Raw genomic sequence first — 11,812 nt, forward strand, 5'->3', positions numbered from 1 at the left:
ACGCTTTTATTAAAATTAATATATTGCAGTGTCTTTGTATTTCTGTCTAAGAGATAATCAGTCCACTTTTTCCTCTGGGGTATGGCACCACCAAGAACCAGCCTGGCAAACTTTCTATGACTTTTTTACTGTCATATGAGATGGTTTCTGTCTGAATTGCTTGTTCACGTGTAACTTTCAAAAGCCTGTGCTAAGTTAGATGTGTGTTAATGAGCAACTGTAGGCAGAAAGTGCTTTGCTGTTTTCTTACAAAACATACATGACCATTTTAAGTGGTTTAATTTACCGTGGACTGAGCTAGGATTGCCATATCTTCATTTACAAACCCCAGTTAGTCCTAAATGATGACCCTGATATTAAAGAGCTTCGAAAAGGTGCAAAATTATGGGACCTAAGATAATAGCTAAGTACTCTAGTAAATTCTAGAGTACTCACGCTAGAAAAACACTTCCTACTATGGTCATGTATTCTCATGTGGCCTGCTTTGCACACATCTTCCATAGCAAAGCATTGAAAGTCAGGTGTGAACAAGTGAGACAGATAGAAACTAGCTTCAACCAACAGGAAAACTGATTGTAAGTTATCCAGGCTAGTACCTGAACAATCCACACTGGGAGAGGGTAAGTGGTGGTTCCAGTAGATCAATTTTCTCCTTTCCAGAAAGAGCAAAATCAGTATACCACTGGGATTTTGCTAACTTTTCATACACTCATCGAATCAGAAACAAAGGATTGGAAAAGACCTTGAGAGGTCATCTGTCTAGTCCCCTGCTCTCGTGGCAGGACTAAATATTACCTATTATTATTATTATTATTATTATTATTATCTTAATGTATTTAGCCACCTAGGTGTGCAGGATGCTTCACAAACAGAAATTGTCCTCTTTCTGAGGATCGTTGTCCCTACCTAAAAATTAGAACAAATACAGTAAAATAAATAAATAAATCCTGCACTGGAATGGGCATACATTGTCTTTTCTCCTTTCTGGTCATCTGTTGGGAATGGGACCCCATAATGACCTACTGTGAAACTGCCATAGCAACTAGCACTCTGTCTAAAAGAGGCGGCACACCTTTTCCAACAACCCAGACAATAGCCCCTGCCACTTAGGCTTTCAATACCTTTTAGCAGTTTAAAGCGCAGCCGCGGCAGTGCTTTAAACTGAACGTGGGGCCACAGCAGGAGCACTGGGAGAGAAATCACCCAGTGCTCTATGTAAATTGCCTCTGCAAGGGGAGTACCTTACTGTGCTGGAAGTGTGACTGTAAGACAACTTGTTGTAACTTGCTGCGCTGGGAGGGGTGTTACAGTGCTGCAGAGTGCCAGTGTAGACTTGGCCTTAATGTGCAGTGAAGTTATTTGAGGGTAGATAAAACTCATTTTAAGTGAACAGAGTAAAAAGAGGAAGCTGTCAGTTATTTGCCTTAGCTCTTAACTTATTTCAGGGTCTAGAAGCACCCTCTGTCTTGCAAATGAAATCACTCTTGTAAGTGCTCTGTTAATTGTCCCCATCTCTCTTCTATTTTCAGGAGTATAAGTTTGATCGTTTTATAGAAAATGGCAAGAAGAAAAACACCTTCTACAAAGGGGGAAGAAAACTGAAATACTTTCTGATGCCTTTTGGCTCTGGAATCAGCATGTGTCCTGGCAGGTTCTTTGCAATGAATGAAATAAAGCTGTTTCTGATTGTACTCTTGGCTCACTTTGACATAGAACTAGTGGAAAAGAAGCCCATAGGACTCGACAACAGTCGTTTCGGCCTTGGTATCCTCTTTCCAGACTCTGATATTGTCTTTCGTTACAAGATAAGGTCTCTAGAAGAGTAAGTTGCCTGATGCAGATTTCCCACTAATCTCACTTTTTTTTTTTTTTTGCTGTTTTCTTTGTAGAGATGTTTGCTTTTCCTGTTTTGCTTTCATCTCTCTCCTATTGTGTATGTTTTAAGTGAAAAAAGAATAATGCTAATGCCTTAGGATTGGAGGATCACCCTCACATATACAAAAGCGGGAATGGCAGAAAATTGGGCAAGAAATGGGGGCATGGAAGAAAGCAGCAGCTCTGAGACATTCACCTTGCACAGTATCCTGAGCCAACAGAAAGAATTACCTTCCACACTACATCCTCTCTGCTGAGGACGGAGTATTGCAATTGGAATAGCCAGTTGCCACATGACTTTGTAATCCACATTAACTCAATGTGGGCCTCTGTCCCCCTCTAGAGAGACTTTTGTCTAGAGAGACTTTTGTCTCCTCTGCTGCCCTTGTCTTACCATGTCTTTTCCTTTAAAACAACTCATAGAGGCACAGAGTTTTAGATGGAAAAGTCTTAGGTTCAATCCCACAGACAGTTGACCAATCTGGAGGTGCCATTACACTTGCTCAAGGAAACATGACATCCAAGGATGAAGAAGTCCTACACAGCAGGGTGCAAGGGCAGCCTCACTAGAGAAAGACAATATTTTTTATTCCCACCATCCCCAAGCCTCTCTGCCCTCGGCACAGCATTCACTAGAAACTGCATAAAATCTGTCTGGGTGGTTTCCTGAGATCACCTTTCTTCTCTGGTAGTTTTACTTGAGGAAGGCCCCAGGTGATCTTTGATGACCCCAAAATTGATGATGAGTATTCCATTGACCCCTCTTCCCTTCAGGCATCCTTGCACTAAAGAAAGGCTTCGGAGAAAAATACTAGGCTGTGTCTACACTGGCATGAATTTCCGGAACTGCTTAAAACGGAATACTATTCCGTTTTAAGTTTTTCCGGAAAAGGAGCATCTACATTGGCAGGCTTCTTTTCCGGAAAAGCCCTTTTTCCGGAAAAGCATCTGTGGCCAATGTCGTCATTTTTGCGATCAGGGCTTTTTTCCGGAAAAGACTACTGGGCTGTCTACACTGGCCCTTTTCCGGAACAGTGTTCCGGAATAAGGACTTATGCCCAAGCGGGAGCAGAATAGTTTTTCCGGAATAGCGGCTGATTTTGTACAGTACAGCGCCATTGCTTTTCCGGAAATTCAAGGGCCAGTGTAGACAGCTCGCAGCTTATTCCAGAAAAGCGGCTGATTTTCCGGAATAAGTGGCCCAGTGTAGACACAGCCCTAGTGTTTTTGTTTAGGAGACATATCCAATGAAGTGCTGGATGAGGATCTTGGGAGCTTCTGGAAGTCCCTGCTTAAATTATACCGCCAAATGGAAAGGAGAATGAATTGCTATAAATAGAGCTAACATTTTTTTAAATTCCCATGGAGGTTTTCTCCTTGGGCCTTTTTCCTCTCTCCCTCTCCACCAGAAAAAAATTAAGTAACTGCCATGCCATTTCAAATTACACAGATTTAACACTGTTCTACGTTATCAATATATTCTATCTATTTTTAGAAACAAAAATATAAACAATTCCATCAAATGCATTTACTGGTAAATTGTTCACTTAATGATGCTGCCCCTGTCTTGGTTATGGCTATTTTCTTGTCAACGGAAAAACAAATGAATAGGTCCTTCTGTCTTCCCCCTCCCTGAGAGATCCACCTTCTAATACATGGGGCTTAGCACAGGGGGATATGATGTGTAGGAGTGTTGTGTTTATTGTCTTGGCAGCATTTCACTGGCTTTAGAGTGCATTTTGAAATTCAACAGTTTGTTAACATTGTGCCATGACTCAGTAACCTGAATTTACTAATGTTACAGGGCCTGATTCAAGCTCTGTGAAAGACAACAAGAAGCTTTTGACGACTTGAATAGGGTTTGAATCAGGCCCATACTTCCTACTGATTTATCTGAGCCACAATACTACATTATGTCATGTTTAATGTGAGACACTCTGAAAGAACACCATCCTATAAAAAATGAGACCTCTGTTTTGCCTACTCGCATAACCATTAACATTTTGGATGATTATAACTGAAAGAAATTAGAGAATAGTTTGTCTTGTTTACTGTGTACATTTGACAGCACTTTGTGTTTGCCAGTTCTTCCTGTTGTTTTTCTTACAACCAGAAAAGAAGAAATTTGTCAAAAACTAGAAAAATATTATTGTAAACCCACAAGATTGATAGGTGGATTCAAAGACAAAAATAGCATCTAAAACTACATTTAAGCTTTAACTTGTTTTTTGAAAAGATGACTAATTTTCAAGTTGATGGTGTCTTTTAATCTGTGTTGAGAACTAGAAAACTATGCCTACAAATTGTGAAATAGTCTGCATCTCTGGTTTCTGTTTAAAATAACTCTGTAACTCGCATTTCTGGTGCTTCAAAAGACAGTTAAAGTGCTAAGAATTTGAGTAAAACTGTGTGCTTAAGACAATTTTAGAAATCTAACAAAACTGTGGCCTAAGTAATGTTCTGCTACTTAAAGAATATTTATAATTGTACAAGAAGCTAACAACTTTAGCTTCACACATATCCTACAGACTCTGGAAATTGTCCCCATATCAGTTGCACGCAGTTTCTTACTGGTGCTACGTTCCTCCTTAACATACAAACTTCCTCTTTTGGGGTCAAATCCTGAGCCGACTTTGTGCCCTCAGCCTTTATGTGGTAACCCTATACAAACATATAAATTAGCCGTGGACTCACTTAGGGAGAGCTGACAGCTAGTTGTACATGACACACAAGGGTTCTGCTTCATAAGTAAGCTCCTCATTCCCCTTTTCTCTGTCATCAGCTGGAGACAGGGCCAGGGACACAGAGGACACTTCAGGGATTGATGGGGACTCTTCCCCATCCATTTCCAGCTTGCCAAGATGATGGTTTTAGGGAGACAATCTTCAGCCCAGTAGGTCTTGCACTGTCTTCTTCAAAAAAGCTCTTTTTCAAGCTGTCAGCCAAGGGAGGGCAGTCTCTGGACTACATAGGGTTGAAAGAGATCTCAGGAGGTCATTGAGTCCAAACTCCTGCCCAAAGCAGGACCAACCCTAACTAAATCATCCCAGCCAGGGCTTTGTCAAGCCAGGGCTTCAAAACCTATAGAGAAGGAGATTCTATCACCTCCCTAGGTAACCTGTTGCAGTGCTTCACCACCCTCCTAGTGAAATAGTTTTTTTCTAATATCCAATGTAGACCTCCCACACTGTAACATGAGACCATTGCTCCTTGTTTTGCCATCTGTCACTACTGAGAGAAGTCTCTCTCCATCCTCTTTGGAACCCTCCTTTAGGTAGTTAAAGGCTTCTATCAAATCCTCCATCATTCTTTGGCAGACTAAATAAGCCCAAATCCCTCAGTCTCTTCTTGTAGGTCATGTGCAACAGCCCCCTAATCATGGGTGTCGGGTCCCAAACCGCCAGGCATAGCTCCACCCACACTTCACCCCCATAACGCCTGCTATAGGAATTCTGGGGTGGAGTATTGCTACCCCCAGCACCCGCCCCTCCCAGTGCTCTGAGGTAGGGGAGGGCAGGCCTGGCCACGTGGCACACCCTCCTCCCTCCCCCTGTGGTCCGGGGCTAGAGAGCCTGGGCCAGGCCATGCGGCACAGCACACCCTGCCTCTTCGTTCCACAGCGCTCAAGAGGCTGAGCTGGGTTTGGTTGAGCCGTGCTGCACGGTGTACCTTCCACCAAGGTTGGGGAGGCTGCAGCCAGTGTGCGCCCACTTCCTTCTCCTTCCCTCCCCTCCCCATGGTTGGAAGGGGGGAGCAGGCGCATGGCATGTCGTTCAGCCTCCCAGGAATGGGGAAGGGGCAGGGCCTAGCAGAAAGGACATGGCTGGAGGTCTTGCCTCCCCCAGCCCTACCTTCAACAACTGCCCATGCCCCTAATCATTTCTGTTGCCCTCTGCTGGACTTTCTCCAGTGCATCCACATCTTTTCTATAATGAGGGGCCCAGAATTGGACACAGTACTCTAGATGTGGCCTCACCAGTGCCAAATAAAGGGGAATAGTCACTTCCCTGGTTCTGCTGACAGTGCTCCTACTAATTCACCCTAATATGCCATTAGCCTTCTTGGCTACAAGAGCACATTTTTGACTCATATCCAGCTTCTCATCCCAGGTCCTTTTCTGATGAACTGCTGCTTAGCCAGTCGGTCCCCAGCCTGTCGTGTAGCATACCCTGCTGAGTCTCTTCCTGGTTGTCCAGTCTCCCAAATGCTAGGATGTGACACTGTAAATGAACAATGCCTGCCCTGAAGATGTGCTCTGGCATACAGTTATCATTTATACAAGTTAGACTAGAAAGAGTTTGGAGAGACATGTCAGCATTTAGATGCTAGTTTGGGGAACCTTTGTATTTGTCTCTGTAGTTGCAAAGATAATTTGTTTCAAGGCTACATTAGCTACATGGGTGTGAGCCAAGACAAAATTTGTCCCATAAACATTTGTGAGCACTCTCTTGAGTTGTAATTATTGACACATGTGGAGTCAATGAACCCAAAAGAAATTGTGGGAAGCTACCTCAGTGTTTTTGAGCAAGTCATTTAGAACTAAATACTCAAGCCTTCATTCCTTTTTAGTGCCTCCTTTTTAAAGTGCCCTATATTGACAGCAGCCAAGTGTTAGTGTTGATAGGTGCTGGCACCCACAAACTCTGCTTGACCTCAGTGGAATTTGTAGCTGCTCTGAGAAATCTGAAAAGTAGGCCAAAGGTGTCTGCACCCAATTGAGCACCAAAGTTAGTGAACTTTTTTTTAAGTAAGTCTTGATCTCCGTGTGCCTCAGTCTTCCTCATCTTCAAAATCAGGAAAATCTTATCCTTCTTTGTAGAACACTTGCAGACAAATGGATGAAAAGTGTTATGTAAATACTACAGAGTCTTATTATTTGTTGTCTATGCGTGAGGCCATTTAATTATTCACATAAAATATATACCCCATATCAATATCACTAGAAAGACTTTCTGGATTGACACATCTAAGCTCCCAGGCCTCTGAGAAGAAAATTGTTTTTGTGAGATATATTAGATGAACATTTTCTCTTCATATGTAATATCAATAATAACTACGGTATTGGAGTATACTTATGTTAAATGGGCTTTGCAGTTGATTAAATGCCTGAACTTTACTTCAGTATTTAATCAACTGCAAAAGCTGTTTATTGCTTGTATACCCTAGCTCAATAGAATAACATTTGTTTTTATATACAGCCTTTCATATTCAGGTTAGTTACTAGTGTAGTGACTCTGTGGGCAAACACCACAGCTATTATATATGGAGTCATACCTCGCAATCCAGCTTGGACGTTCAAACCTGTTTTACTGAGAGCGCGAAAATGTTGACATCATTACAATGTTGACTATAGATATTATTGCTTAAATGTAAGCAGTAAAATGTCTCATGACATAGTTATGATAAATCTTTCATTGGCATTCCATTTTGAAACAAATGTGAAGCAACTGTGAAAATAAAAGTAGGTATTTGTTTTAAACATAAGACCTTCTTTGACTCATACTGTGCTTTTAGGATTTTGAATTAGAGTATAACATGCTGCAGCATAATTTAATAGAACGTGCTGGGGCAGTGCCAAAAGTGAATAAAAAACATTACTACTTTCAGATTAATCACGGATCAGTCGGTATAAATATCTATTCAGAAATAAAACAACAGAGTATGTGCAGAGTATGTGCAGACAGGTAAATAAAAACCTATATCCCCCAACTGTTCTTTCCAATGTCACGTCACAAGTAAGAGGTTGAGATCCAGTTCTCCAAGGTGCTGAGCACCCTCTACATAGTTACTCACTTTAATAGGCGTAGAGAATGCTCTGCATCTCATAGGAATGAACACTTGATTGGAGGTAAAAATGGCCATCGCTTTTGTTAAATAACCAAACTTAAGCCAGGTCAAGAACGTCCCAGCCAAATAGATTTCAGGTCTGCACAGGCTGTATCAAGAATCTAGACAATGTCTTGGTTTGCACCCAAGCAAGATGTCTAACACTGATTGTCCAGAGCTGGCATCCCCTAATGAGAACCCACCGTGGGACTTTCTATCCATGGCTAGCAATGGTGCAATCTAGTACAGGCAGTCCCCGAGTTACGCGGATCCGACTTATGTCGGATCCGCAGATACCAAGGGGGATTTTCTCACCCCGGAGGACTGGAGCGGAGGGACGCCTGGTCCTGCCGCCCGCCTCCTCCGGGGCGAGAAAAGCTGCTCCCCGTCTCCCTGGTCTGCTGCGGGAGCCAGCAGACCAGGGAGACGGGGAGCAAAGCGGCGCAGGACCCGGGGCCGGACCCACGGCCGCTTCCAGATCAGCTGGAAGCGCCGCGGGTCTGGCCCCGGGTCCTGTGCCGCTTTGCTCAGCGTCTCTCTGGTCTGCAGACCAGGGAGACGCTGAGCAAAGCTGCGCAGGACCTGGGGCCGGACCCGCGGCGCTTCCAGCTGATCTGGAAGCGCCGTGGGTCCGGTCCAGGTCCTCCACGGCTTTGCTCAGCGTCTCCCTGGTCTGTAGACCAGGGAGACGCTGAGCAAAGCCGTGCAGGACCCGGCCGGACCCAGCACTTCCAGCTGATCTGGAAGCGCCGCGGGTCCGGCCCGGGTCCTCCACCGCTTTGCTCCGCGTCTCTCTGGTCTGCTGGGGGGGACGCAGCTAGTGCCCGCCTCAGCAGACCAGGGAGATGTGGAGCAAAGCCCGGGGCCTGTGGTAGAGCAGGTGGGGCACTGCCGGTGGGGCACTTCCTGGAATCAGCTGCTGATCAGTTTCAGCAGCAGCTGACTTGGGGACGCCTGGGGTTCTTAAGTTGAATCTGTATGTAAGTCAGAACTGGTGTCCAGATTCAGCGGCTGAATCTGGATGCCAGTTCCGACTTCCATACAGATTCAACTTAAGAACAAACCTACAGTCCCTATCTTGTACGTAACCCGGGGACTGCCTGTATTGTTAGCCCTTCTCATAAGAGTGCCTCACGTATTCCAATCCATTGCAAAGAGCAAACCTCATCTTGCATATGTTAAGAGGGTTAAGCCCTGCTAAGAAGTGTGTGAGGGTATGTCTACACTACCCCGCTAGTTCGAACTAGCGGGGTAATGTATGCATACCGCACTTGCTAATGAAGCCCGGGATTTGAATTTCCCAGGCTTCATTAGCATAAGCGGGGAGCCGCCATTTTTAAATCCCCGCTGCTTCGAACCCCGTGCAGCGCGGCTACACGGGGCTCAAACTAGGTAGTTCGGACTAGGGTGCCTATTCCGAACTACCGGTACACCTCGTTTCACGAGGAGGAGTAACGGTAGTTCGGAATAGGAACCTACTCCGAACTACCTAGTTCGAGCCCCGTGTAGCCGCGCTGCACGGGGTTCGAAGCAGCGGGGATTTAAAAATGGCGGCTCCCCGCTTATGCTAATGAAGCCCGGGAAATTCAAATCCCGGGCTTCATTAGCAAGTGTGGTATGCATACATTACCCCGCTAGTTCGAACTAGCGGGGTAGTGTAGACATACCCTGAGAGAGTTGAGGAGAGGGGGCATTTCATTCAGCTGTTCCTTCGGATCATGCTTTGTTAGGAAGACTGACTGGACATAGAACTATGGAATCCCAGGGCTGGAATAGACCTCAGGAGTCCAGCCCCCAGTGAATGGTTTCATACTGACTGTGACCATAGATGCATAGGCTGTACATAAATGACCAGATATTTAATTGTGTACAGTGTGAAACTACCATTAACCCTTCTTTTTAGAAGTCATGATTTCTGCTCTCTTTTCCACCCTACTTATTACTTTCCTGAAAGGCCTTGCAATATCATGAACATGTCCCCCAAAGATCTAGTAGGACTGGATTGGCCTCTTCTTTACATATGTCCAGCAGGAGGTTGGGAGCTATTCTTGTGCCACTCAAGCCACTGGAATCTCAGTTTTTCTCCCTTTTATGTTAGAAAGGTGCAGAGCCTGATCCTTTTAAAAAGTGAAACTGCTAATCAGTACCAGCCCCTTGCAGGAAATACCTGCCCATGGTTGTGCCAACTGTCAAAACCGACTGTCCCATGGGCTAGCACTTGACCTTTTTAAAGATAAAATGAAAGTTGAGTTCCAGCACAGCCACTTGTAGGATCTGCTGGAAGACTCAGTCTGACTTCAGAAGTTAAAAAAAAATTATATGTTAAGTGACCTCCTTGAGAATCACTGTAAACACTAACATGTGAGCCTTATTTGTATGTATTGTTAGTCTGTTCTTTTTTTTGTTCAGTACTGAGCAACCTTATAAGCAAATACACTGTCCTGTTTGAAAGGACTAGAGTGCTTCCATGTATGAGTATATGAATTATGTGTAACTATTTGCATATTAGATTTGGCTACATTGCCATGTCGCTAGCAATGTGCTCTGATGTACTAAAAATGATAACATAAGAAATGTGCTATTGTATTACACTACTCTCAGAATTTCTTTTTTGCTAGTAATTACTGATCTTTTTATTTCATTGGTAGGGACAGAAATTATGTTTTATTTTAGTATTGTTGAAAATGTTGATTTTTAAAAGTTTGTAAATTGTTTTAATGCCATAAATGGGCATGTTGGAGATAGATTAGGATCTCCTATAATAGTTAATGTCTATCATTAAGGCACTTAGATTGTATAAAGTACATCTGTGAATTTCTGAGAAGAAAAGTGAAACATCATGTACTTTACTAATCTGACCTTTATGTGAGTTTTGTATTTTAAAGATGCAATAAAATTGAAAGTATGTTTGCATATTGAATGACTTTCCTTGTCCATCCCCTCGCCCCCACACACACACCTGAACATAATATTCTTTATGCAAGATCACAGCTCTTACTTTCATTTTAAAAATATTGATTTTTAAAGGGAAAAAGGTGAGTCAATGTTAGATTATGATGACAGTGCATTTGTTAAAATACTCAGTCCAGTTAATCTTGCCAGGTTTGAACCATCCCTGAAATGACAGTAAAGGAAGAAGATATTTCTGTAATGCTTAGAGCAAACTTCCAAGGTAGTGCAAGAGGGTACAATCCACTGTTAAAGCCATTTCTAATGTGGTCCCCAGTCTTTGACTTCTATATACCTCAGAGTAGACCAAGATGCATGACAAATTAAGGAAAACAATGTAAAATGTTCCAACCTTAACAGGTCATGAATAAAAACTTTAAAAAATGAAATGTGATAGTTGATGTACATTTTGCAACACATGCCCTCATACTAGGAATCTTAGCTTTTTAAAGAGTCATTTTAGTTATTGGAATTCTTCTAATAGCTCTCTTATATGAAAGTCAAACATTGACTAGGGCATTGTCTTTTGATTCTTAATGCATAAATATTTTTATCAGTTAGGTATGCTAGTAAGGTTTCTTTCTTTCTTTTTCTAAGTGAAATTTAGGGAAAAGCAAAGTTCCATAGCTTTGCTGTATTTAACAAGTAAGTCTGCATAACCTAATGTTTTCAAAACATTTACCTAGCTTTGTAAAGAAAAAAGGCAATATTGGTTGGGACTTTGCTAAATGAATATTTCTGAGTGAAGTGAAGTATCCTCACCATTCCAGAAGCCAGCTGTGAGTGGAAAGACTAATTGCTGATCGTACTGTATTTTATCTACTATTGGCCTTGACACAATATACTTAAAGTTATTTCAATTTATGATATTTTAAAATTACTCAGCATACCAGTTTTACACTCGATATATGCTCAATTCATATGAATAAAGTTATTTTTCACTGCGACAATAGAGAAGCTTAAGGTTAAGAAGAAAATGAGTAAAACTGAAGTATTTTTCTGCCAGCACTTTTATTCTGCTTATCTACAATTTGTGTTTATAAGGACTCTAGTGCCAATTTAAGAAAATAGTAGAATTACCAGTAAAAGTATCACTTCTAAAAAAGTTGGATTCTTTAAAGAAAAATATATATTTACATATACAGTACAATTAACAAGTAGC

General features: G+C 42.5%; 1 protein-coding gene across 6 annotated transcripts in view; it reads left to right on the top strand.

The window, feature by feature from the left end:
* The window catches only part of CYP7B1 (cytochrome P450 family 7 subfamily B member 1), a 169,581-nt gene extending 158,960 nt beyond the window's left edge, over positions 1-10,621 (top strand). For 5 of the 6 annotated variants that reach the window (XM_025180018.2, XM_025180016.2, XM_006113647.2 and 2 more), the window contains 2 exons: positions 1,530-8,919; positions 9,358-10,621. In XM_025180018.2, the coding sequence (XP_025035803.1) occupies positions 1,530-1,826 (297 nt within the window). In that variant the 3' untranslated portion in view covers positions 1,827-8,919; positions 9,358-10,621. The remainder of the gene's footprint in view (positions 1-1,529; positions 8,920-9,357) is intronic. The other variant, XM_075920617.1, reaches the window with a different exon arrangement.
* The last annotated feature ends 1,191 nt before the right edge of the window (positions 10,622-11,812 follow it).

Source organism: Pelodiscus sinensis, chromosome 2 (genome assembly GCF_049634645.1).
Source record: "Pelodiscus sinensis isolate JC-2024 chromosome 2, ASM4963464v1, whole genome shotgun sequence".
NCBI classification, from domain to species: domain Eukaryota; kingdom Metazoa; phylum Chordata; order Testudines; family Trionychidae; genus Pelodiscus; species Pelodiscus sinensis.